Below are 22,117 nucleotides of genomic sequence, written 5' to 3' on the forward strand. Positions count from 1 at the left end.
CTGGTGTTGCCACGAAAGAGCGGTAAGTACCGGAAACACTCCAGAGGCTTGACCTGATTCTAACAAATCCGGAATGCAGGATGAGGTACAGTCTGCGCCAGAGATCAGTACGGACATCCCGCCCATTTACTATCGATGGGCAAACGTCGATTCACAGGGAGTCAATACAAAATCGCTCATTATCTCCGGACTCTTTTCAAATAGCGATCAAGACTTCTTTGGCCCAGATGAGATTCCGCAGGAAGCATTCGAACAGTACGTCATAAAGCATGTCAGCACTGAGAAGTTCCTGTCACCTTTCATTTCCACCTTTCAATCTCTCTTGGCTCCCGTCCACCGCGCGATCCGAGCTGGGGAGGGTGCGGCCGTGACATTAATCGATACCTCGAAACTAGAGACAAAGGTATACTCTGCAAAATCTCTAGTGTGGGACCTAGGTATAAAAATTAAGGGATACAGAGGATTTGGAGAGTATCTGGTTTGGGGCAAGGTACCAACGCCCGCTATCATCTGCACACTCAAGATCAGCACCCTCGTCAGCATCGCAGAAGAGGACACGGGCATAGGAGAGATTTTGCAACTGAATCGCATAAAGTCCTTTAAGCGAAACCGCAATGAGCTGCAAACAGCCCTCTCAAGAGGCCCAGGAAGAGTAGATGGCAGTTCTGGTCTTGTTGTTGGGAGATTGCTGCGAAAGCTAAACGTGCCTGATCCTTACCTCGAAGCAGTCGCTGTGAATATCTCATACTCTTGGCGTTTCGCGCGTTGCAAGGATACCAGCAATTACATGAGTGGTGTTCAGGCTGGCTACCACGGGCATGGCCCACCCCCGTCGCCGTCGTCGGCCTTTGAACAACCCTCACTGGGTACGCCATCATCTTTTCTCCCCCCTCAGCAGAAAGAAGGACCCCTTGCCATTCCCGGGTCGGAGGACGACCTTGACAGCCTGTCAAGCGACGACGAAGATAGGGAGAATGTTATACCGTCCATCGAAGTCGGGACTTCATGTCCTCCCTCACGCATTCAGCCCTTGGCTACAGAAGCCCCGAGAATCGAATTTTTTGACCCCAGCAACCGGAGATGGTCAAGCAACGCTGCAGAGATGCTACCGGCATACCCCTTCGAGGAAGCCTCCGCCGTCGACCAAGCGAGTATATGGTCAAACACACTCGAACCATCCGAATAGGCGGAAGATGTGGTCAACATGAGGGACGCGGGTTTGGACATGTTTATGGGGGATATGGTGGATTTCACGTAGTGCACTCCCTATTTCATGATGAACCGATGAGAGGGTGGGTCGGCACTTCGTGTGGCGCTATGGGTGCTGCGGGAGTTGTCAGCCGTTTGTTTTGTGTTTGACGGATGATCATGATGTTGGAAGTAGCGCGAGGGATAGCCCTATTACTGAGTGGGCGACTTCATGAGTTCGTGAGGGTATGGTAAGGAAGAGTCGAGGCGTTGACTTAAATTGTACTCCGGTTGCAGGGCAGATTACGAATCGAGCAAGAAAAGTCGAGAACAGAAGAAAAGACTATAATTCCTCCCTGCAGTTTTTATAAAAGAAATAAGCAGAAAAAAGAACCCATATTTTGTATCATAAAAAGCACCATGCCCAAACCATTATGCGTGGTATTCCCCTTGATTCCCCGGTCTGCTGTACGAACGTACACAGTTGGATCAATTTCTTATTTTTTTAATTGATATTTTCTTCAAAAGGGTACCTGGGACATGAGCTCGTAAAACAATCCCAACCCGTGAAATAGAATTTCGCCTATATCCAGTCATGCCGCTTCCCTAGGTTTTTATTTCCCTCTCAAAGCACCCCCATCATCCATCGACGCGCTTAGAACTTGGCGAAAGCCTTGACGGCCTTACCGGTGCGGGGCAAGACACGGAGGGTGTTGAAGCGGACCTGCAAAGAGAATAGTATTAGCCTCCATTCGTGCCACACATGACAAACAAAACCCTCTAGCCATATCGCAATATCCACGGAAGTCGAATTACGGTTGCCACTCGAGGACCGAATCGATATCAAATCGAAGGAATCCACATACAGTCTTGGACAGGGGACGGCACTGGCCGACGGTAACCCAGTCACCCTCCTCAACACGGAAAGCGGGCGAGACGTGAGCAGCAAGGTTCTTGTGCCTCTTCTCGTAACGGTTGTACTTGGGGACGTAGTGGAGGTATTCACGGCGGATGACGATGGTACGGTGCATCTTGGTCGAGACGACACGGCCGGTCAGGATACGGCCACGGATGGAGACAAGACCGGTGAAGGGGCACTTCTTGTCTGGTAGGAGTTAGCATTCGTCTCTAAAGTCCGCGCGATTCACATGGCTTGATTTGGAGATGTTGGATATGAGACGACAGTTGGAGACTATTGTTTTTTTTTTTTTTTTTTTCCCGGTCGCACTCATCCTTCCACTTCAGTCTTCTGGTGCATGCCCGCTGTCCCCGATCTCCAAATGTCGTTCTCATTCCATCTCCGCAAAGATCAAAGTCATAATGCGAACTCCGGAAAATCGTAGAAATCAATGTAGGTGCCGCATACCGATGAAGCTGCCCTCAATGGCGGCCTTGGGGGTACGGAAGCCAAGACCAACGTCCTTGTACCATCTCCGGCCCTGGCCAACCTTCTTGCTCTTCGCCTTGGTCTTGGAGTTAAGGAAGATGTGAGGCTGCTTCTGGAACGCACGTTCCGACTGGACGGTCAACTCGGTCGCCATTGTTGCGAGAATTCAGTTCGACGGGGAGAACAAAGTCGAAAATTCGTCGCGAAGAGGGGGTGTCGGGGCCTGCGGTCGATGTTAGTTTGAAGATTTATTCGACCGGAGCGGATAATATTGAGTGTGGTTGGTGAGTGTGCGATGTTGACGCTAGTCCCATTTGGGAATAGTGGATTTCGGCTAGGGCTTTTTTTGGTTTGTTTACATCTGGTGATCACATGAGCAACGGGGGGAGAGACGCGCTGGCGGCGGCGTACGGATGAGGTTATCGCTACGACGGTTGTCGTTGTTTTATTGTCATTAGGAGAATTTATACAAATCCCCGTTTAATCCATCTCTTCCTATGCTCCTCTCATCTTAGCTATGGCGTCCAGAGGTGACTCCGCGGGGTCCGTCCGACCGCGAACTCGTCGCTCTATCGCCCATGTCCCCCGATCAAGACTGACGTCGACCATCGACAAGGAGAATTCCACAACCGATATTGGCACAATTCAACCGCCTGGCAACTCAACGAAGACCACCGGAAAAGACAAGAAGTCCCGTAGCAAGAGTTTGGGCCCTGGTGGACTAGATGCGCTACAAAATTCCAACGGCAACCGACGCAAGTCCACGACCGCGTTTCCTGTCAAAGGCATCCTCAAGCCTACTGTCCCCGTTTCGCCCGTCCAAAACATTCCTAGTTTTGAAGAAACTCGCAAACAGACTCCTGCTCGTGACTCGCAACAAAATGAAGGAAATGGTCAGGACAGGGAGGGCTTGTTGATTGACCTTGATACCCCCGCACGGCCTCCAGATTCCAATGCTGAGGATACAGCCAATCCTTTTGATGATTTCAATGCTTCGTCAGCGATTGCTGCTGCGAGGGAAAAGGAAGAAAGGGAACAGAGAGAAAGAGAACGGAAAGCAATTCTTGAACAAAGAGAAGCACGCCGGAAATCAATGGGTTCGTTACCATGCCATTTGTGATACTTATCTGAGCTAACCACAACGCACCATAGCAAATCGCCGTGTATCCTTTGCCCCGGAAGCGACACTACATACCTGGAATGTTGTTGAAATCCCCGATGACTCGACCTCGTCCTCTACATCAAACTCTACTAGACGCGCCTCATCCACACCCAACGCTGAAAAGCAAGAAGAACCTCAAAATGTCCCTCAACAGAATGATCCTCCATCTTCACCTTTTGGTGACGTAGATTCCGATATAGCATTCTCGCCCGTTCAGTACCCCGATCTGCAAGAACTTGCCAATCGTCCGGCAATTGCTGGGCCTTACGGAGGCTCTCATGACCTTTCTTCGAGTCCGTTTAGTGGAAGCTCTGCAGATGGAAGTGACGACACTGGAGTACAGAGCGTGGTCAGGGATGACGACGACGACGATGACGACTCAGCTTCTGATGCAGGGTTCGACGCTGAGAGCACTGCGATGAGTATGGATGATATCACTGCTCGAACGGCTGAGTCTGCATCCAGTAGCAGCTCTGCTCGACTCAATGAAGCTTTACGACAGGCTGCTCAAGAAGCTGGGACGAAAAACCCCGACTACGAGAATAACGATGACATGCCGATGGAGATGGCCACGCAAGAGATCACTGGCGCGTTTCAACCTTGGATCAAGAAAGGGGAGAGACAAAGTTTTGATTGGGACGACATTAGTGCTGCACATGATCAAGAGAACATCGACCCGTCTAAGCAATCCAACGAATATGCTCAAGAAGATGGTGCTGATGACGAGGAGATGAGTATGGATGTCACAAATGCCATCGGAGGAATTCTGTCAAAACAGCCAAGTCGTCGTCAGAGCACCGCTCGTCGTCAATCAAGTGGCACGGAAACGAATTACGATGAACAGACTATGGAACTTACCAACGTGGTTGGCGGTATCGCACAACCACCCTCACCTGCAAAGTCTATAGGTGTTGACAGCAATGCGGACGACGAGGAAATGACCATGGAGTTCACGTCGGTCGTCGGCGGTGTCCTCAACAAAAATACTTCCGCTGCCGAAGTATCTCACACCCCGCACGGTGCAGCGCCAAACTTCGCTGATTGGAATAACGAGGAAGACGATGCAGAAGATTTGGACATGGAAATGACCGGCGCCATTGGCGGGATACTGCCACCGATTGAGGAGCGAACTGAACCTCAGGATGACGACCAAACCGCCGGCATGGATATCACGGCCGCTATGGGGACGATTCTGCCATCTGAGGCCGAACAAATTGGCAAAGATCAGGAGAACCCGGAAGTGGATAACGAATCAGACTCTGGTCAACTGGGAAGCTCACCCTTCCAAGAACAGGTCCGACAGTCGCCTGCCAAGTCTCCTCCTAAATCCCCCACCAAATCTTCGAAATCGCCAGCACCCTTCACAATTGCCGCTGAGAATGGCAGCCCTGATATAGCAAGTGTGAGGTCTCGACGGACAAGACAAAGCTTGGGACGTGCACCTTCAAAAACACCGACACCACAGCCATCACCGCCTGAAGAACAAACTACTCCGTCAAAGCAACCAGCATCTCAGGCTGCTCAATCCTCAACCCCTCTGAAGACACCACCATCAGGAAATGGCCTCTTTCAACCGGAACACCGAGAGTCTGCCAACCAACCCAAGTCGCCTGCTACAGCTCTCTTCGAGCACAATGCGGCCACGGGGCAGTCAACGCCTCAGTTTATCCTTCGGCCCCAGAAACGGCGCTCGTCCGGACTCGGAATCGACAAGGAAGGACTGGGATCTCCTCGTGTAGCAGAAATGCTCGACAAACGTCGGTCCATTGGTGATGAAGCTTCTCAGTTTGTTCCCCAAGAACAGGCAAAGCAGGGCGGCGTGCGCTTTGAAGATCCGCTGAAACTCCAGGAAGAGGTCGACCGTGAGCGTGAAGAGGAGGAAAACCGGGAAGATGGTCATGTCCCACCATGGCAAGCAGGCGAGCGAGATGCTACCTCGAATCTTAAGGACATGATTTCGAGCCTTACCCCGAAGAAGAACAAGCTTAAGGGCCGAAAGAGCTTGCACGTGGGTGCTGCTAAGGGTGTTCTCGGAAAGCGCCCGAAGGAGTTGGATGATAGTGACGACGAAGAGGGCTCTGATAACACACCCAAACGTTTGAAGGGTCGTGAGGCTAGCCCGGTGAAGAACATCAGACTTCCCGCCCATCCAGCAAAGGATGAAGCTATTGGACATCTGGTATTTTCACCCCCTCAGAAGCTCTTCGGGTCGCCGACCAAGGGCAGTACTACACCCATCCAGGAGCCCAAGAATGTGGCATTGAGTCCATTGAAAGATGCGTCGGGATCGTTCAATTCTGCTGAGGAACCAGTGGAGGAGGAAGTTACCAGAGAAGAAACCGAACAAAAGCTCGAGCCTATCCCGCTGCAGGACTTTTTGAATATGACCAATATCCATTTCATGGAGCTAACGACTACGAAGAGGCGGCATACTACCGTGCCTGGAAGCGCCAGCCGGAGGTCATCGGTTAGACGGTCTGTCGAAGGAGCATCCAAGCCTGCTACTTTTGAGGACTGTGTTGCTGCTGGATTCTGCACGGTGCCGATGCTTGAGTTATACCAGCATGTAAGTATTCTCGTTCAGCACATATTGACATGTTACTAACTGGTGCAGTCCTGCCGCGAGTTAAAGTCGTATATCTCCGAAGGAAGACAAGTCATTCGGTCCATTGAAGCCGAGACGTATGCGGAGAATCCAGCGCTATTCCGCGAGTATATGGCGGCTCCTTCGGACATACGCTCGATCATGGACAACCAATTCCGCAACGTCAAGACCCACGCTCGATTGCTTAGCAAGGCCACATGGTACGAATGGCGGATGAAGCTCCTCGAAGGCTTGAAAGAAGGTCTTAACCGGCATGCAGATGATATGAAGGCCGATGATAAAGTTTTGACCAAGCATGAATCAGTTCTAAACGGCGTCGTCCCTGGACTTGTCGAGAAAAACTCATCACTCGAGAAAGAGGCTACATCTCTGCAACAGTTGGCGGACGAGATGGAGAACTGCGACCAGGACGAACTGCGATCCGCGCGGGAGAATCTCTCTAGCATTGAGGTCGAGATCGCATCCAAGAAGCAAGAACTTCAGAAACTCCAAGCAGAAGTCCAAGAAAAGACCGACACCGTCGAAGCCGGCACAGAACTGAAAGCCCAATTCATGGCACAAATCCAAGAAGCAGAACGAGTCAAGGAAGAATGCCGCGGCTGGAGCGCAAAAGAAATCAACGAGTTGAAGCAGTCTGTTTCAAACATCGAACAGCGAACCGGATGGTCCATCATCTCCGCCAGTGCTTCCTCGTCCGGAGACCCTTCTTTAACCATGTCCTACCGCAACCAACTCCAACTCAGTTTCTATCCTCGCGCATTTTCCACTGGCAATAAGTCCAGTATGCCCTTAGACCTCCGCTACGCGCCTGGTGCCAGCGACCGCAAGAAATCTACACCCACGCCCTCTCTTACCTCCATCGCCTCCCTCGTCCTCAAATCTCTCCAGAAACACCTCAACAGTATCACCCAATCCACCATCTCACCGAAACACATGCTCCGCTTCATCTCGCAAGCGTGGGACCTCGTCCTCGATCTGGAAGAAGAAGCACGCATGCTTGAATTCTGCGGCGTGACGAAGCTCAAACTCCTCGAGGTCGAAGATGCGCCGTCTCTCAGGGCAAGATGTACCATCCTCGGTACCGTCTCGTCGAAGGTCTCTAAAATACCCATGAAGAAGGGCCAGGCCAATTTCAACGGCAGTAACAGCAACGGCAACGGCAACAACACCCGCCGCATTGACATCGACTTCGCCGTGAAAACACGCATCAATACCGACGGCGATACAATCGGCGTCATGGACCTCGAAACAGATGTCCTCGCAAGTAAAGTCTACGGTTTCGGGTCTGGCAATGAAGTTGGTATCTCGGAGGCCCAAATGAGAGACATCCTTGCCGACGAGATCGGTGAGAAGAAGGGAGACGTGCAGCTTGGGAATGGAGTTTGGAGTCGGGCTGTGAAGATGCTTACAGGGACAGTTTTTTAGTCTCGTTATGGGCTTGATAGGTCGGTTAGGCGTTTGTTTATTGCAATTCATTTGATATCCATTAAGAATGGCTAGGGATGGTCATGGGGCGTTAGCGGTATGGTTTTGTCGGTCGGTTGATTCCCTGGGTTGAGGTATTCGGTTCATTCATCTCTGTTTCTGTTTATATTTACCGTTTATACCGATTGTCATATATCCATTCTATTCCATATTTACTTTATTTATTCATTATTACTATGTTCTCATTGAATTACTGTACATTCTACTCCAACTCTCCCTTACCCGAGATTAGAAACCCGCAAATCCCCCAAACCAAACCACATTATCAATAACCTGCGCCGGCGTTTGCGCATCCATAAACTGCTGACAAAGCTGATGCTGCTGCTGACCCTGGCTCTGGTTCATATTTTGGTTCTGCATCTGAGCTTGAGGTTGGGTCCCGTAGTCGTAGTCCATGATATTCCCGGTATCCATACTGGGACTGGGGGATTGTGGGACAGGACCAGGATTTATTCCTAACCCTGGTGTTGATAGATCGAATGCATAACCTGCATTTGCATTGGTGGCTGTATCCGTACCCATGCCAGTACCAGGGCCGGGGAGTATACCCGGCGGCACACCGTTGAGGAACTGATTAAACTCCCAATCCGCTGTAAGCGGTATCTGCCATAAATTCGGCGGCGGGGGGACGAAGCAGGGCCCTGTGTCGGTGCCTGTGCAGCTATCGGCGGGCGTGGCGCAGGAATTATGATCAGTATTCGGGTTGGAGAAGGGATATAGGTTTTCGGTTGATGGTGTTTTTGTATGGGTTGTTGGTGCTGAGGTGGGGTTTGTAGGGAAGAGGTTGGTGGCGGGGTTCGTGTAGAATTGGGTGTTGACGGGGGCAGCGGGTGTATTGTTTGTGGTGGTGTAATTTGAACAGATACTATTTGGTAATTCGTCTGGTATTCCTTGACACGGTTGATGGTAGCCGTTATTATGGGTATCGGGGGCAGCAAGACTGCTAGCAGCAAGATCAACCCGCGGAATATTCATCGCCACGTTCACATTCGACGCAGGCGACGTAACATAGCCTGAATCTCGACACTGCGCATGATGCAAAGCGCAAGGACTCCTCGACTCATTACTAGGCGCATGCCCCGGTCCCGGCGACGCAGTTACAGACGTAGAAGTCCGATATTCCAAACTCTCCCCTGCCCCCTCAAACCTCTCAATATTCGCCCGCGCAATCCGTTCGAAATTCGCACTCATCTGCGCCATGAACCGTGCGTATTTGCACGAGCCATCGGCGGGGATCAGTGTTCCCAGGAATGTGGAGGCAATGTTGAGCAGATTGACGTCTTCTTTGGCCTTTGGGTGGCGGCTGTCTTCCATTACGTGTGCGAAGATGGTTATCACGGCGAGGAAGACGTAGTATAGTAGGGACCATATCCAGGCGATGTCGCCCCATGGTAGGCTGTTCACGAGTTTTAGGGTGTCTCGGGCTGCTTGAAGGCAGATTGTTGCGGATGTGGCGGATTGGTTCGCGATTAGTCGTAAATCAGAGGCTTTTTGTCTATCCGGCGGGATATGACGCGCATGAACAAAATGGACAATCAGCGGGATACGATGAACCATGATTAACAAATTATAATAAACAAGTCGAATACCAGCCGTCGCAAACCCGAACAGAAAGTCCTCACCCGCCGGCTTCATTTTCAACTGGAGGTCGAAGATGCCATTCCTTTTCCACTCTTCGAGCTCAGTATTCAGTTCGTCGATGATTTGGAAGATTTCGCCGACGGAGCGGTTGTCTAGGGCTTTGGTGCAGTTGAGTTTGCAGCAGATGCGGCCTTTTATGACTGTTAGGCGGCAGAGTTGGCGGAAGAAGGACTGGAAATTGTCTACCGGGTGGTCGTCGTCTTCTTCGGAAGGAAGGTCTACGTCAAAGTCATCGACGTGTTGGGTTGGTGCGCTTCCTGACCGGACGCATGTGCTGTCAGAGTTAGCATGAGAAATGACAATATGATGTGGAAAGGATAGCTACCTTTGGTCAAGGATATACGCAATCCAGAAAACCCTCTTCCTTTGCTCTTGTTCAACAGGCGAGAAGTGGGGTCTCGGAAGATCCCTATGAAGCCCCATCCGATGACAAGATCTCATAGCTGCCGTGATAATTGGCAACGCTGACTGCGTACCCGAGTTGCCTCGAAGAAAAAGCGCCATACCCAACAGCGCCTGTATACTCAACAGATCAGTTCGTCGGAGAGTCAACTCCACGAAAACCGACATGGCGTTTTTGAAGTACATCCAGGCTTTCTCTTTATCCCTTTCGGGTTTCAGACTGTTGGAAAAGCGATATTCGTAAGCCAAGGAGAGGATGATGTTGATGCTCGCCCAGCGAGCGGCATCGTCACATGTTTGTTGTGTGTACTGCCATTCGACCAGGCGCATGAATGATTCCTCATGGTAGAGCGGGAATAAACGGTTCAAAGTACGAAAGTAGTCCTTCATTAACGAAAACACTTCTGATCTTGACGGAAGAGGTTTGAAAACTTGCGAAGCAAACAGATCGTGGAACACATCTGGCCGCCAGTAATCCCAAGGGCTATCCTTATCCGAATCGGTGGTCAAACAGTTGAGAAATTTGACGTCACCAGTTTTTTCTTTGATCCATTCTATCCCTTGTCGCGATAGAATGGACATGAATGAAGATCGTCCTATAGCCATAGTCAGTTACCAACGGCATCGTAAGTCTTGTAAGATCCTGGACAAACCATAGTATCGAGACTCCTCCCTATCATCTGCCCTGAGAACCGGAACATGTTGGAGGTCACTACAGCCAGTAGCTGAGTGTCTGCGTTCACGATTTGTGGATGGACGCTTTGGCCCGAGTGGAGGGCACGAGCTTCGATCAAGGTTGCCTGTCATAGAGCCTGACTTCTGGCCCGCCAACAAATGACGACGCGGTTGACTATCTGTTATGACACCCCAATCTGCCGTTTCCGAATCCTCATGCCCGCGGCCATTATCACGTTCGCTGTCGCTGTCTGGCTGATCCCCCTCACCGTCAACGAATTCGCCCTGTCCGGCACTCTCCTCGTCTAGAAGTCCAGCTGCTTTGAGCAATGACTCGGTCCTTCTCACGCGTTCTTCCAGTTCTTTTACGTACTGCGATCTGGATTCGCTTGTCTTAGTTATGGTCTTGTCACAACATGTAGAGGATGATGGCGTACCTCTTGATATTCTCTCGTTTCTCCCTTTTTGTGGTATAGTTGCATCTCGTGTTACGGCGCATACATTGTATACAGACAGTATTGGATCCTTCGAGTTCGCATTTTGTCTTCTTCTTGTGGCACATATCGCACGTCTATATGAAAAGGAAGAAATATTTACTATTATATCCTCTATGATGTAAAGGGACCAGGCTCTTACCAGTGCATTGCGCCTTCGGGGAAGAGGCTCATGGCCCTTGATATTGGGTGCTGCGCTCTTTGGCACAAAGCGCCTATCCTGAGCGGTCCCAAATCCGGGAGTTGGATTTTGCATGGTTTCTCAACCAAGCAGTTGCTATTCTGCGGTCATGGGCAGGCGGGTCATACCGGTTTGCGGGTGGTTTGGGGGATGAAGATTACTGGTTCTGAAAAGAAAGGCAATGGAATGGCAAATTATGGCAATGAAAAGTGAGGTAAGCCGAGTGCCCGAAGTACCCCGATCAAAGCTGATTATCTGATATCTTGCTATTTCAGCAGTGTCGCAATCTAGATAGCTCAATGACCTAGAGCAGTAGCGTTCCAACCTGTATAGGGTATGTCAAGAGAGATCGCAAAAGCGAGATGGCAAATAGAGAATGGAGAATAGAATTGGATGGACAGCGGAGCCGTCATTGACAGCCATCATTCATGGGCATTAGTAATCTTGTATTCGGAACGTCGGCCTCAACATCTCCGGGTCTCCGTTTCGGTCCCTGGAATTCTCCAGATCTGGACTTGATTCGATGGCCGAAGAAATTTTCTCTCAATGATAGATCGACGGAAGAAAAAGAATAGAATCCCTGATGTCTGGTCAATCGGGGGCGTTTAGAATACTTGGTACGGAGCCGGTGTCGGTCCAGTCCGATAGGCGTAGTTTGTGTAGAATAAATACCCTGTCTGGGTGAAAGTTTGGCAGGAGTCTGTCGAGTAGTGCTCCGTACAAGTAGGTGTCTCGTAGATCTGATTCTGCTCGAGGTATACTAAAGTACTACTATGTACTTGCTCCGTGGCTCAGTCACATCGACGTCTGGAATACTAGAGGTTCATCTGATGCTCGTCAGTCAAATACCGGAATGATTGATTGAGACCCTTAATAACCATACCAGTCATCATGTCAGCATGGTGTCCACTATTCAAAAGCAACGCCAGCCATCCTTCTAACCCCGTAGACACTCCGGGTTTGCGCAGCGGGGATTGATGATTTTAAGTAATGAGACAGCCATTGTCCTGAATATTTCCAGAGAAAGAAAGACTTCCACAGTTGGATTGCTTTCAATTGATCGATGATGGGAGAATTGGTGAAATTAGATGAACTGATCTCTTGCGCGTGCGAGGAAGATATTTTCTTGGCGGGGATATCCTTCGGTGCCTGATATGTCAGGCCGAATATTATTTCAGTTGCTTTCATACGCTACTGTCTACCTAAACAATCACTGTGAATGTGTCTTTGTAAAGTGATCAATGATGCTATTCCAGAGATGGTCCTTAATTACTCGAGGGTCCCTGCGGAGTATCCAAGTGATCAAATGAGAACGGCCTCGCACGGAGACTCAGGTGCCCCGATATTCGTCGGGAGTATCAGATGGAGTTTGACAATAATTAGAAAATCCATATTGCCCGGACGTTCGTAGGGTAGGTGATGTTTCACCAGTGATAAGACTTCTTGATGATAAGTAGCATCGATGAAAAAAATCAAACCCAGTTCCTGGATATATATCGGAGCGCCCATCCGGGTCATTCTTCGCCCACCAATTGGAAGCACCACCATGTGCTCCGGGTACGGAACACAGAGCAAGGATCATAAAAACTAAAAAGCTTCAATGCATGTCAGATCTCCAACAAGGATAAATGATATGACTAGTTATAGTTATTGCTGGCTGACAAATCGCTATTAACCCCGCAATTTGTAGCAATCTCATACATCCCCATTCTAAACTTGAGCACTACTCAAACGGTTCGAGTCAGACAGTACGGGCAAAGATTGCCACAATGCGTTCCGTGTCAGTGGGAATCCTCTCCATTGGGGAAATGGGGCTTGGTATCGCGAAGCTTCTCAAGGCTCATGGATATCGTGTTCTCACTGTGGGAGAGGGTAGGAGGTACAGAGTATTTGTACACTGTCAATCCCATTGCCCAGGACGTCGTATCTAACATCGTATAGTGAGCATACTCTAACCCGAATCCGGACAGCGTCGATCGAATCTCTACAATCTGATGAGGAATTGGTGGTATCCTCTGACTACATCTTATCCATCGTCCCCCCTAGGGATGCGCTTGCTACGGCTCGTCGTGTCGCAACAGCATGTCAGCTCCCCAGCACGAGTACAAAGCGACAAAGCATTGAGGACATCGATGGTCTCCCCACACGTCGCCAACCCTACTATCTCGACCTGAATGCCAACTCATCTCGCCTATCAACAGAAGTGGGTTCCCTGTTTGCGGGGAATCAATCTGCGTTATGCCACTACCTCGATGGAGGAATAATCGGACCCCCACCATCGGATAATTCACCAGAAGGACACTGGAAGAAACCCAGTCTGATAATCTCGGGTGACGTGGAACTTTCCGCCTCATTCCCCAGATTGGCAGATGTGCTGAACATGAAACTGGTGTCTGCCAAGATCGGAGCGGCATCGACATTGAAACTCTCGTTTGCTGCCCTGACGAAGGGACTCACCGCACTTTCAATCCTGTCGTTCTCCACGGCGCAGCGGGAATCGTTGCTTCCGGAGTTGCTTGAGCATCTGGACGAGTATGCACCGGCCGTTGGGTCTACGGCTAAAAAGGGCGTCGTTGGGATGGCTCCGAAGGCATATCGGTGGGTTGACGAGATGCGAGCAATTGGAGAGGCATTCGATACTGAGGGACACTGGGACGGAATTGGAGCGGGCGTTTATGATAGTTTCGCGGAGCTGTATCGGAACATTGCGGAGGATACAGTGTTGGGAGATGAAAAGACTGGAGATCGTAGGAGAGGAACAACGGTTGAAGATGCAGCGGAAATCATAGGAAGTGGACGAGGAGACTCAGCGAAACCAAAAAAATGAAGAGTAAAGGAGTCAATAGTACAGAGCACGGAAGCCACGCGAGTTACGGCAGACCATATGCAGACAGACTCAGCACGGACGAGGTTAAGTCCGAGACTGGGGTTGAACGGGACCTCAATGATGTCAGTGCTAGAATGGTACCATAGAAAGGACAATAGTACTTATGCCTTAGTGAGAAAAGTGAGTTGTACAATTCGATGTTTCTTGTCCCGCCGTGGAGCGCGGGGAGAAAAAAAAAGCAATACAGGGTGTTACAAGTCCGCGTCATGAGAACGGCTGGTAGAGCGGTTAGTACCGGTAATCGGGAGTAATACCAGAGAAGAGACTCGAAAGCCAACCAGAAGAACAAAGGAACATTATTCAGAGTAGACGCAATGGCTGTGTGGAGCGCGGGAGCATTGAACCTGATTTCCTGTTCAGGAGACACGGCAGAACATTGGTAGGGAGGGCCGTATATCAATCGGGGCATTCACCTCGGCCTCCTAGTAATGTTCTTTACTTTCTCTCTCTCACTCCACCTCAACCTCGACCTTCGAATTCCATATTTATATTCACTTTTTAATCCCTCATAATTATTATCCGTATATGTTTCTTAATCCTTAATCCTTCTCAACTACGCTTATACCAAAGCGGTGTATCATCCTCGGCTTGTGACTGGCGAACCAGGGCGCGCGATCACGACATTTCTCCATTCCATCAGATCATCAATTAGCCTCTGAGGGCATGAGACGATCACAGTCTATACCCAGTCTCCTTCCAGTGCTCTGCTGTGTCTCTCGCGTCTCTCTCTGTCTCTCCTGGACGCCTTGATCTCTGTCATCCCATTCCGGCTTCTCTCCCATTCGTCGCGTCTACTCTCTCGCTCCATCCGCCGTCCGTTTCATCTCCGTCCATATAATTCCTATTTATTACTCTTAATTGCTATTCTCCGAACCCTCTACGATTCCTATTGCGTACGTGGCTGGCCCATTCTATTCCGCGTTAGTTCAATTGCGCCGCAGAGAGTCCAGGCGTGAGTGGGTGAGTGAGTGAAGGTCCGATATAATTCTTTGCAACAAGTCACCTTTCCATCCATCTGCAACTATTTTTCTCGTACTTGTATTATTTTTCCGATCTTTTTTATTGTGCCCCTCTCACCCGGAGCTTTGGCACGTCTGGGATAGTCTTTTTTCCTTTTTCCTTGTGGTGGTGGTGGTCTTTTTTTTTTTACCTTTTTTACTCCTTTCTCCCCCCCCAGACACCCATCGAAAAACCGGAAACAGAAAGGATTTGAGGGTAGGGAGATTAAAAAAAGAAAACACGAGAAAGGCAGCATCCGAGGTGCATACCTAGTTCCCCTCCCCTGCTATTGTCTCTTTTTTCTCTATCTCTCCAACACCCACCAGTCAGTATGGCGGACGAGCAGCAACAGCAGCATCTTCCCCGTCAACCTGCGCCGAGTTTTGATAGATTGGAAAATTTCAATTTCCTCCTTTCTCGTCACGACCCTGCCCTGGCTAAGAGTCGCCATTATTCCTTTGACGCTGAATCGACCGGCCTGGCGCCACCACCACCGCTCAATAATAGCGTGAGCATGGATTACGACCAAACGGAAGGCATGGGTGGTCTTTCGGTCAGTTCGTATGAGTCGCTCGAGGACGAGCGCAGTTCCTTGGATCTCAGAGGTTACCCTTATGGTGAGTCTGAGTTTTTTTTTTTTTTTTGGACACCCTTTCTTTCGTTTTCTATGATTTCAAAAGTTGCATTTTTTGCGCCATCGCCCTGGGCTATGGTTCGTTTCGTGCAGTGCATGAGATCGATGGCAGCATCAGAGCTTGTGCTGAGGCCATCCGGCCTGTCTGACTTGTCCAATACTGTCTGGGGAAAGCTTCGTCTGAATTACAATAATTCTTTCTATCGCGTGCCATACCCACGTGTCTCTGCATCCTCAGTTGCTGTATGGGCTCTAGCAGCCCGGCCAGCACAGCTGCATCCTCCCTGACTCATTTCTCTCTATCACCCGTACTTTTCCCTCCCTTGTTTAATTGCCTGTCTGCCATGACCTCATCGCCCTCTGCACTTGCTCATTTTGAAGGGCGTCGGGCGATGCAGAGCACTGGTGGTTGAGCACGCAATAGCGTACCCCAATGACACCGTCGAGAAACTCCGGTGTTATCCATCGCTTATTCGCGCTTCTGTCCCCTGTTGTTGCTGATCAACCGCACCCTATATCCGGGGGATGTCCTTGAAGACCTTGCTTCTGTTGATATTTTATCAACTCATCACCTCACCTCACACTGCACTGTTTGATTATACCTTATCTGGACCGTCACTTACATCATCCAACAGCCGACAAATCCATCAACTACTCTCTCCCTACAGACCAAATGCTTTCATACTCGGCTCATCCGATCTACCCACCAATCCCTTACACTACCGACGACCTGGGCCATGCACCAGGCGCCTTGACGCCTTCTGATGTCTCGTCGTCCATCTCACCACCAAACGGTCAGATCGGGAATACCAAGTACAGCACTTCCATTCCCAGCGACCGTATTGCCTCCGCCCTCGGGCAAGAGGAACATGCCCGGCATTCTGCCGAAGAAGACCGGCGGCGGCGCAACACGGCCGCCAGCGCCCGCTTCCGTATGAAGAAGAAGCAACGGGAGCAAACGCTGGAGCGGGGCGTGCGTGAGACGACCGAGAGGAATGCCGCCCTCGAAGCCCGCGTTGCCCAACTGGAGATGGAGAACCGATGGTTGAAGAACCTTCTGACAGAGAAACATGATGCCACTTCTTCTCGTACGACCCCATCGTCGAACGAAACTACCGAAAAGAACCAAAAGTCGACATCGAACGCGACGGGCAGCGGACAAAAACATATTCAGCCAAAAAAGAAGGGCGTAGGGACCGACGCTTGAACGACCCAAATTCAAAAAATAAATATCAAAAACCATATATTGATATCTGCTTTTCTTTTGCTTCATATGCTGCCTACATCTATTACCATTGCATGTTTGGGGTAATGTTGTCTTTATTGTTTTCCTTATATACTGGCGGGTGTTGTTTCCTTCTCTGCTCCATTCCTCTTTTTTACTTTTCTTTTCAGTTTGATTCGATCATCTGGGATGGGATCACCTAACGATGTCACGACTTGTGTTTCGTGTTTTTGTTCTGCTGATGCTTGCTTGAATCTGGAGAGCTGAGTTTGAGCTTCTCCACATTACACGGGGGTCTTTTGTTCTTCTCGCGGTTTGAGGTTATTGTCATTGATTGCCTGCTTTCTTGATTGATTTGGTTACTCGTCTTGTTGCGTGTATAAAGATCGCTTTGATTTTGATTGGTTCTAATTTCCCCTGTTGTTGATTGATTGATGGATATACTACCAGTATCAGATTGAAATGAGATATCCACTCTTCAAGAATCTGCACAACTTCGTACCCTGTATGCCTGGTGCTGGTAGTACCAAGTTACTAAATCGGATGATCTCGAGGAAACATCGGCCTTCATAGCTTGTCTATTCAATCTGCAGCATCAGATGCTGCAGATTGAATAGACAAGTACAAGTGAATGTAAGAAAGAGTATTGTTCTTGGCTTCCGGATGGTGCTTGTTATTCCCGACAAGGGTCATTTCTTTTGGCTCCTGTGGATCTTTCCCATTCCCTCTTTCACTTTTCTACTTTTTATTTGTTGACATTATACTTAGACTCAAGTCCTACTGAGTCGAATCAGTCTACCATCATGGCGCCTTTCGGTCCATTGAACTCATTCAATATGACCACGACCCGTCTCCTTCGACTATGGGTTCATTCTCGATACCGGGTCCTCCGAGTATCAAGCCATTTGGGCTTACTCAGGTCTTATCTACTGCACCAAGGAGGCTGTCATTGTGCTCGCTTGTTGCCATCGAACTCACAGAACGCAACTTGCGCTTTTCTACCTACAGATGATCCACACTCAATATTCTGAGGCTGGATGAGGATCATGACATTGTCTCTGCCCATTCCGGCCACAAAAGCCATGTACAATGACTGCTTCGTCTGAATCGGGCTACCATGGCTGTATCCCCAGAACAGCACATATTTGAGCGATGATCTATTTTCCCCACACTCTCCATGAGCCTTGGTTTGTTGGCTATGCCTTAAGTGCATGTCGTTTGGCTTGCCGTCCTACAGTTAGTTTGCGTCTATGGGCTTTTGATGAATGTTTAGTATCTTATCACCCTGTTGATGGATGCTAAAGATATGCCGTTGGACACAGCATTCGCCTTGCAGAGGTTCTTTTGACGAGAAAGACCACGTCATTAAGGTAGTTATAACGGCTGTGACGGCGCTGCCGACTGTTGCCCAGTACTCTAAATGCCATACGACGATCTACCCCTCCTTTTTTCTGAGAAAAAGCGAGAGCTTCGCGCTGAATAGGGAGTTAAACCAGCTTATCTGAGGTTCCCTCTCCGGATCGTATCACTTGATGAACTGGCTTCGTATGGCTGGGACGAGACATTGTGTCGAAGATACTACCGGCCTTCGATGCTTCTTTTTCAGCTTGTCCTCCGGAAAATATTCTGAGGCCCTAGACTAAAGAAGAAAGACACAACTACCTAATTGCTCAAATGAATACCAAAAAGAGAACAGTACGAGCCATCCATCTCGGGTATCTGTGGGTGTGCATCGAATCTTCTGTTCTTCATCACACTCTCCGTCTCTTATGATTTTCATGATAAAGACGTTTTTTTGACATGCTAATTAGACCCAACTTAGAATAATCTACCTGGCCATTGCGATGATTCCTTTACGACTCTTTAAGACGTTCCGTCTATTATATATGCCCAGCGCACGGTAATTGCTTTTGAAAGAAAGCAGGGGTTACCGATTGATCACTGGAGAGTTAGCTGAAGCTGCATTGCGCAAACTTTACAAGTCCAATCTCAACACCAATAGTCTTTTAGGTCCCGCAGGGACCTAGTTCATGACATGCTCCTGAAAGAAACAAATGAGGTATACCGATAACGAAGCACACAGTCTGCTTTGTTAACTAAGAGAAACAGCAAGGTCCAGAAGATACATGCTATGCATCATATAGTAAATACATTTCATCCATTGCCATACAATGCAATGAGAGAAGACGTCCGGAGATGACATCGACTATGGGAAGCCGTGACAATGTTGAGAAGGTATCTCGTGGATATAGGCACGATGTTGAAGTCGATGTGGTGGGATACAATGTTGTGGTCAGTCTGGTCGATTTTGACCCCGACGCCCCGGCCGGTCAGCGCCAAAAAAAAAAACTACCAATAAATCAGTCTTACCTTATCTCCACCCTATCCCTAACAGAGCAGGCTGCTGGCGAATTGTTCAACCAAAACTTACGATGTGTACTTTCTGGATCTGTCACTTTAAACCATAACATGATGATTTGCGTGGATGGCTTTGCTTACATTTGGGGCTGTATAACTCACTAAGATTCACTGATATTTTCCTGTTCTTAAGATGGGGTTTATTTAAGTGGCAAATACATGATACTACGTATGCTTCTCTATGCATTGAGCCGTGATTATGGCCACCTTTGTATTCCCTCCAAGACACGATTGGGACAATGATGTCGATGGATGATACAGATCTGCAAAGGCTAATGATAAGCTCGTGGTTTTTGATGTCTATACGTGGCATGTTGAATACGAGTGGAAGAGCAGCCATATCCATGCTTTGATTTTTCTCTCGTATCATATAATATAATTATCAAGTATATCCCCAGCATGCATTGCTTTGATATCACTCAGTCCAGATTCATTCAGTATAAGCATTGCTAAATACACCAAAAACCTAACGTTCATTTCCCCCACTCCCATTTCAAACAATTTTGATTGCAACCACTATCTTCCAACAACAATAAAAACGAAGCCCTCATTTATTGCTGCCAGCCTGTCCAGCCTTGTAGCTCTTACAAGCGCGAACCCCATCAAGAACAAGTCTTCAATGTGGGCTTGACCTTCTACGGCGTTGACGGATCTTCTTACAGCGAGACATTTCCTGCAGATACCACGCTAGTTAAAATCGGTAAGTTCCTGAATCTTACCCATTGGAAACAGGGTGGAGAAAGGGAAACGCGTGCTAATGCACCCCTAGATAATCCGACGGTCGTCAAGAGTATCTACTCAAATGGAGGCGGCTTTTGCACCATCACTGGTGTTGATGGTAGTACTGTTGTTATTGCGGGAGAAGGGAATTACACAGTGACTCCGGCACAAGCTCAAGCAAGTGGAAGCAGCGATAACCTATGAGTAGTTGTGATGGTGTATTTCACGTTGGTGTTGGCCTATATGGGTGCTGGATCGAGGTCAGAAAGATGATGGCCGATACGTTATTTAGGTATGAATTGAAATGATGCTTGCCAATGATGAATCGTACATGAATGCGAGATGAACCCGACACTGTTGAAATAAATAATGGTAAAATATCCACAGCCCAGCAAGAATTCTGTTATGTTGTAAATGATGCTTAGACTCAAAATACGGAACCTTTGTCCATGAACCATTGCTTCGTCCTATCCAAGCCCATATAACTGATTGTGTCAAAGGTAAGCAAACAACCACATGCTGATAGAGGACTGGGACTACCTACGTTACCATGAGGACTTTGGCGAAACCATCGACATCGTCGGCGCTCCCACTTTTGAGAAAGTTCTCAAGCTCAAAATTCTCAATTATGTGATGCGGTTTGTCCCTCCAGTTCAGATAGAAGTCGAAGGATGATGTTGCCTCCCACAGGGGCCGAGACATAGTCCAGCAGTGAAGGTGTTTCCAAGCAGAAAAATATACGTCTTTGCCATGCAGGTTGGTTAACGAGGGAGACTGGACTGTCAGTGAATTGCGGAGAGGATCAACTTACGGTCATTATTTTTGCACATCAGATTCCACAGCCCGAGGAAGGCATAGGCTATGACGATGGTTCGTCGGACAGACTCGGAAAATATCCACCACTTTGGCCGTCAGTGAGGGAGGGGAATAAGAAAGAAGTATTGGAGCACCCACCTCCCATGACTTTGGACGATCACTCTCTAGCGTACTAAGGTTCTCTCTAATCTTGCACAGGTCATCCAACCAGTCCTGCAATAACAGCATGTCCCGATCGGCATCAGATCTTAGAGTAAGATCCCCATCAAACAGACAGATTATCTGATATAAGAACAGCGCCTGGGCCCTTGCCAGCTTCTCCAAAGGAGTATTTGCCAACTGCTGTTGTTGCTTCAACTCGTTCAGACTTTGGTAAAGAACTCTGAATACCGAAGCCTTGTTGTTGCTCGTCATGTTGCTGTAAAGTGCACTTACAGTGAAACAGGACTGTATTGAGGACGGCATTTGGTCTTTGTACAGATACCCATGCATCCAGGGCGTGTGGCTGTCTTTGGCGAAAGTGCTGGGATAGCTTTTCAGGCTTTGGACAATGAAATGCGCCTTGGTGTTTGGGTCGTAGACCTGCCATGGTTCGTATTGTATCTTGTTGATTATTAGCGTGCCATCTTTTTTGACTTCATTATGGGAGTAACGAACGCATATATCAGCCATTGGAGCATAATCAAACTTGCTGAGTCCCTGTTGATTCTCCTGTTGTTGACCGAGCTGCCTACGGGCACTGACACTGCTAATGAGCTGCGTATCACTAGATGTCGCGGCTTGGCTGTCTGCAAATGTCAGGAACGGATCGATGAATGACTCGAAGGTCGGCAGGCAAGTGGCGGGGCTAGCTGGGATACAATCAACAAGATCAATCGACGACGACGGACCAGTCAATCCTGCCCAGGACATATCCGACTCAACTGGATCGAAGTCAAAGTCACTCCGAAAAGCTTCAGCGTATGACCGTTTGGCATAATTGCATGAAATCTTTTTCTCTTCGCATCTTGAGCAGACCGGATGCCGCTTGTCGCAGCCTCGTTTAGCTTTCACACAGGCGTTGCAGCTCTTCTGCCGCGAGGCGGAGGCAGATTCGGGGGCTGGCTCCTCCACCATAGGTGATACATTGGTATATTCTGCAAGTGCTATTGTTGTCTGTGGAGAAGGTTCTTGCGTAGAGCTGGCGGAGTTCTCCACC

The 22,117-nt window shown here is 49.0% G+C and overlaps 7 protein-coding genes across 7 annotated transcripts; 4 read left to right on the forward strand and 3 right to left on the reverse strand.

Annotated features, from left to right (window-relative positions):
• Positions 1 to 46: 46 nt before the first annotated feature.
• Positions 47 to 821, forward strand: EURHEDRAFT_479335 (uncharacterized protein; the record flags this gene model as incomplete). Its single annotated transcript, XM_040785469.1, has 1 exon — positions 47 to 821. A coding segment is annotated over exon 1 (747 nt), but the record flags the coding sequence as incomplete, so codon positions are not given.
• Positions 822 to 1,824: 1,003 nt separating this feature from the next.
• EURHEDRAFT_412663 (40S ribosomal protein uS17) lies at positions 1,825 to 2,772 on the reverse strand. Its single transcript, XM_040781958.1, has 2 exons — positions 2,555 to 2,772; positions 1,825 to 2,293 (listed from the first exon to the last, which is right to left on the reverse strand). Exons 1-2 carry the CDS (start codon positions 2,727 to 2,729, stop codon positions 2,001 to 2,003), a joined length of 468 nt encoding a protein of 155 aa, XP_040638526.1. The 5' UTR covers positions 2,730 to 2,772; the 3' UTR covers positions 1,825 to 2,000.
• A 320-nt stretch (positions 2,773 to 3,092) lies between these two features.
• Positions 3,093 to 7,767, forward strand: EURHEDRAFT_456724 (kinetochore-microtubule binding complex subunit SPC105; the record flags this gene model as incomplete). Its single annotated transcript, XM_040784375.1, has 3 exons — positions 3,093 to 3,672; positions 3,728 to 6,303; positions 6,352 to 7,767. The coding sequence occupies 3 exons, from the start codon at positions 3,093 to 3,095 to the stop codon at positions 7,765 to 7,767; spliced, it is 4,572 nt and encodes a 1,523-aa protein (XP_040638527.1).
• Positions 7,768 to 7,911: 144 nt separating this feature from the next.
• Positions 7,912 to 11,684, reverse strand: EURHEDRAFT_72221 (transcription factor domain-containing protein). The gene is made up of 5 exons (XM_040787633.1): positions 11,182 to 11,684; positions 10,983 to 11,116; positions 10,524 to 10,924; positions 9,794 to 10,466; positions 7,912 to 9,742 (listed from the first exon to the last, which is right to left on the reverse strand). The coding sequence occupies exons 1-5, from the start codon at positions 11,293 to 11,295 to the stop codon at positions 8,056 to 8,058; spliced, it is 3,009 nt and encodes a 1,002-aa protein (XP_040638528.1). The 5' UTR covers positions 11,296 to 11,684; the 3' UTR covers positions 7,912 to 8,055.
• A 1,327-nt stretch (positions 11,685 to 13,011) lies between these two features.
• EURHEDRAFT_412667 (DUF1932 domain-containing protein) lies at positions 13,012 to 14,314 on the forward strand. The gene is made up of 3 exons (XM_040781959.1): positions 13,012 to 13,099; positions 13,162 to 14,012; positions 14,057 to 14,314. Exons 1-3 carry the CDS (start codon positions 13,029 to 13,031, stop codon positions 14,191 to 14,193), a joined length of 1,059 nt encoding a protein of 352 aa, XP_040638529.1. The 5' UTR covers positions 13,012 to 13,028; the 3' UTR covers positions 14,194 to 14,314.
• Positions 14,315 to 15,437: 1,123 nt separating this feature from the next.
• Positions 15,438 to 16,947, forward strand: EURHEDRAFT_377850 (bZIP transcription factor; the record flags this gene model as incomplete). Its single annotated transcript, XM_040779008.1, has 2 exons — positions 15,438 to 15,723; positions 16,376 to 16,947. 2 exons carry the CDS (start codon positions 15,438 to 15,440, stop codon positions 16,945 to 16,947), a joined length of 858 nt encoding a protein of 285 aa, XP_040638530.1.
• Positions 16,948 to 20,601: 3,654 nt separating this feature from the next.
• EURHEDRAFT_72344 (Zn(II)2Cys6 transcription factor domain-containing protein) lies at positions 20,602 to 22,075 on the reverse strand. Its single transcript, XM_040787634.1, has 4 exons — positions 21,577 to 22,075; positions 21,058 to 21,522; positions 20,915 to 21,005; positions 20,602 to 20,846 (listed from the first exon to the last, which is right to left on the reverse strand). Exons 1-4 carry the CDS (start codon positions 22,033 to 22,035, stop codon positions 20,644 to 20,646), a joined length of 1,218 nt encoding a protein of 405 aa, XP_040638531.1. The 5' UTR covers positions 22,036 to 22,075; the 3' UTR covers positions 20,602 to 20,643.
• Between the last annotated feature and the right edge of the window lie 42 nt (positions 22,076 to 22,117).

Source organism: Aspergillus ruber, assembly GCF_000600275.1.
Source record: "Aspergillus ruber CBS 135680 unplaced genomic scaffold scaffold00014, whole genome shotgun sequence".
Lineage (NCBI taxonomy): Eukaryota > Fungi > Ascomycota > Eurotiomycetes > Eurotiales > Aspergillaceae > Aspergillus > Aspergillus ruber.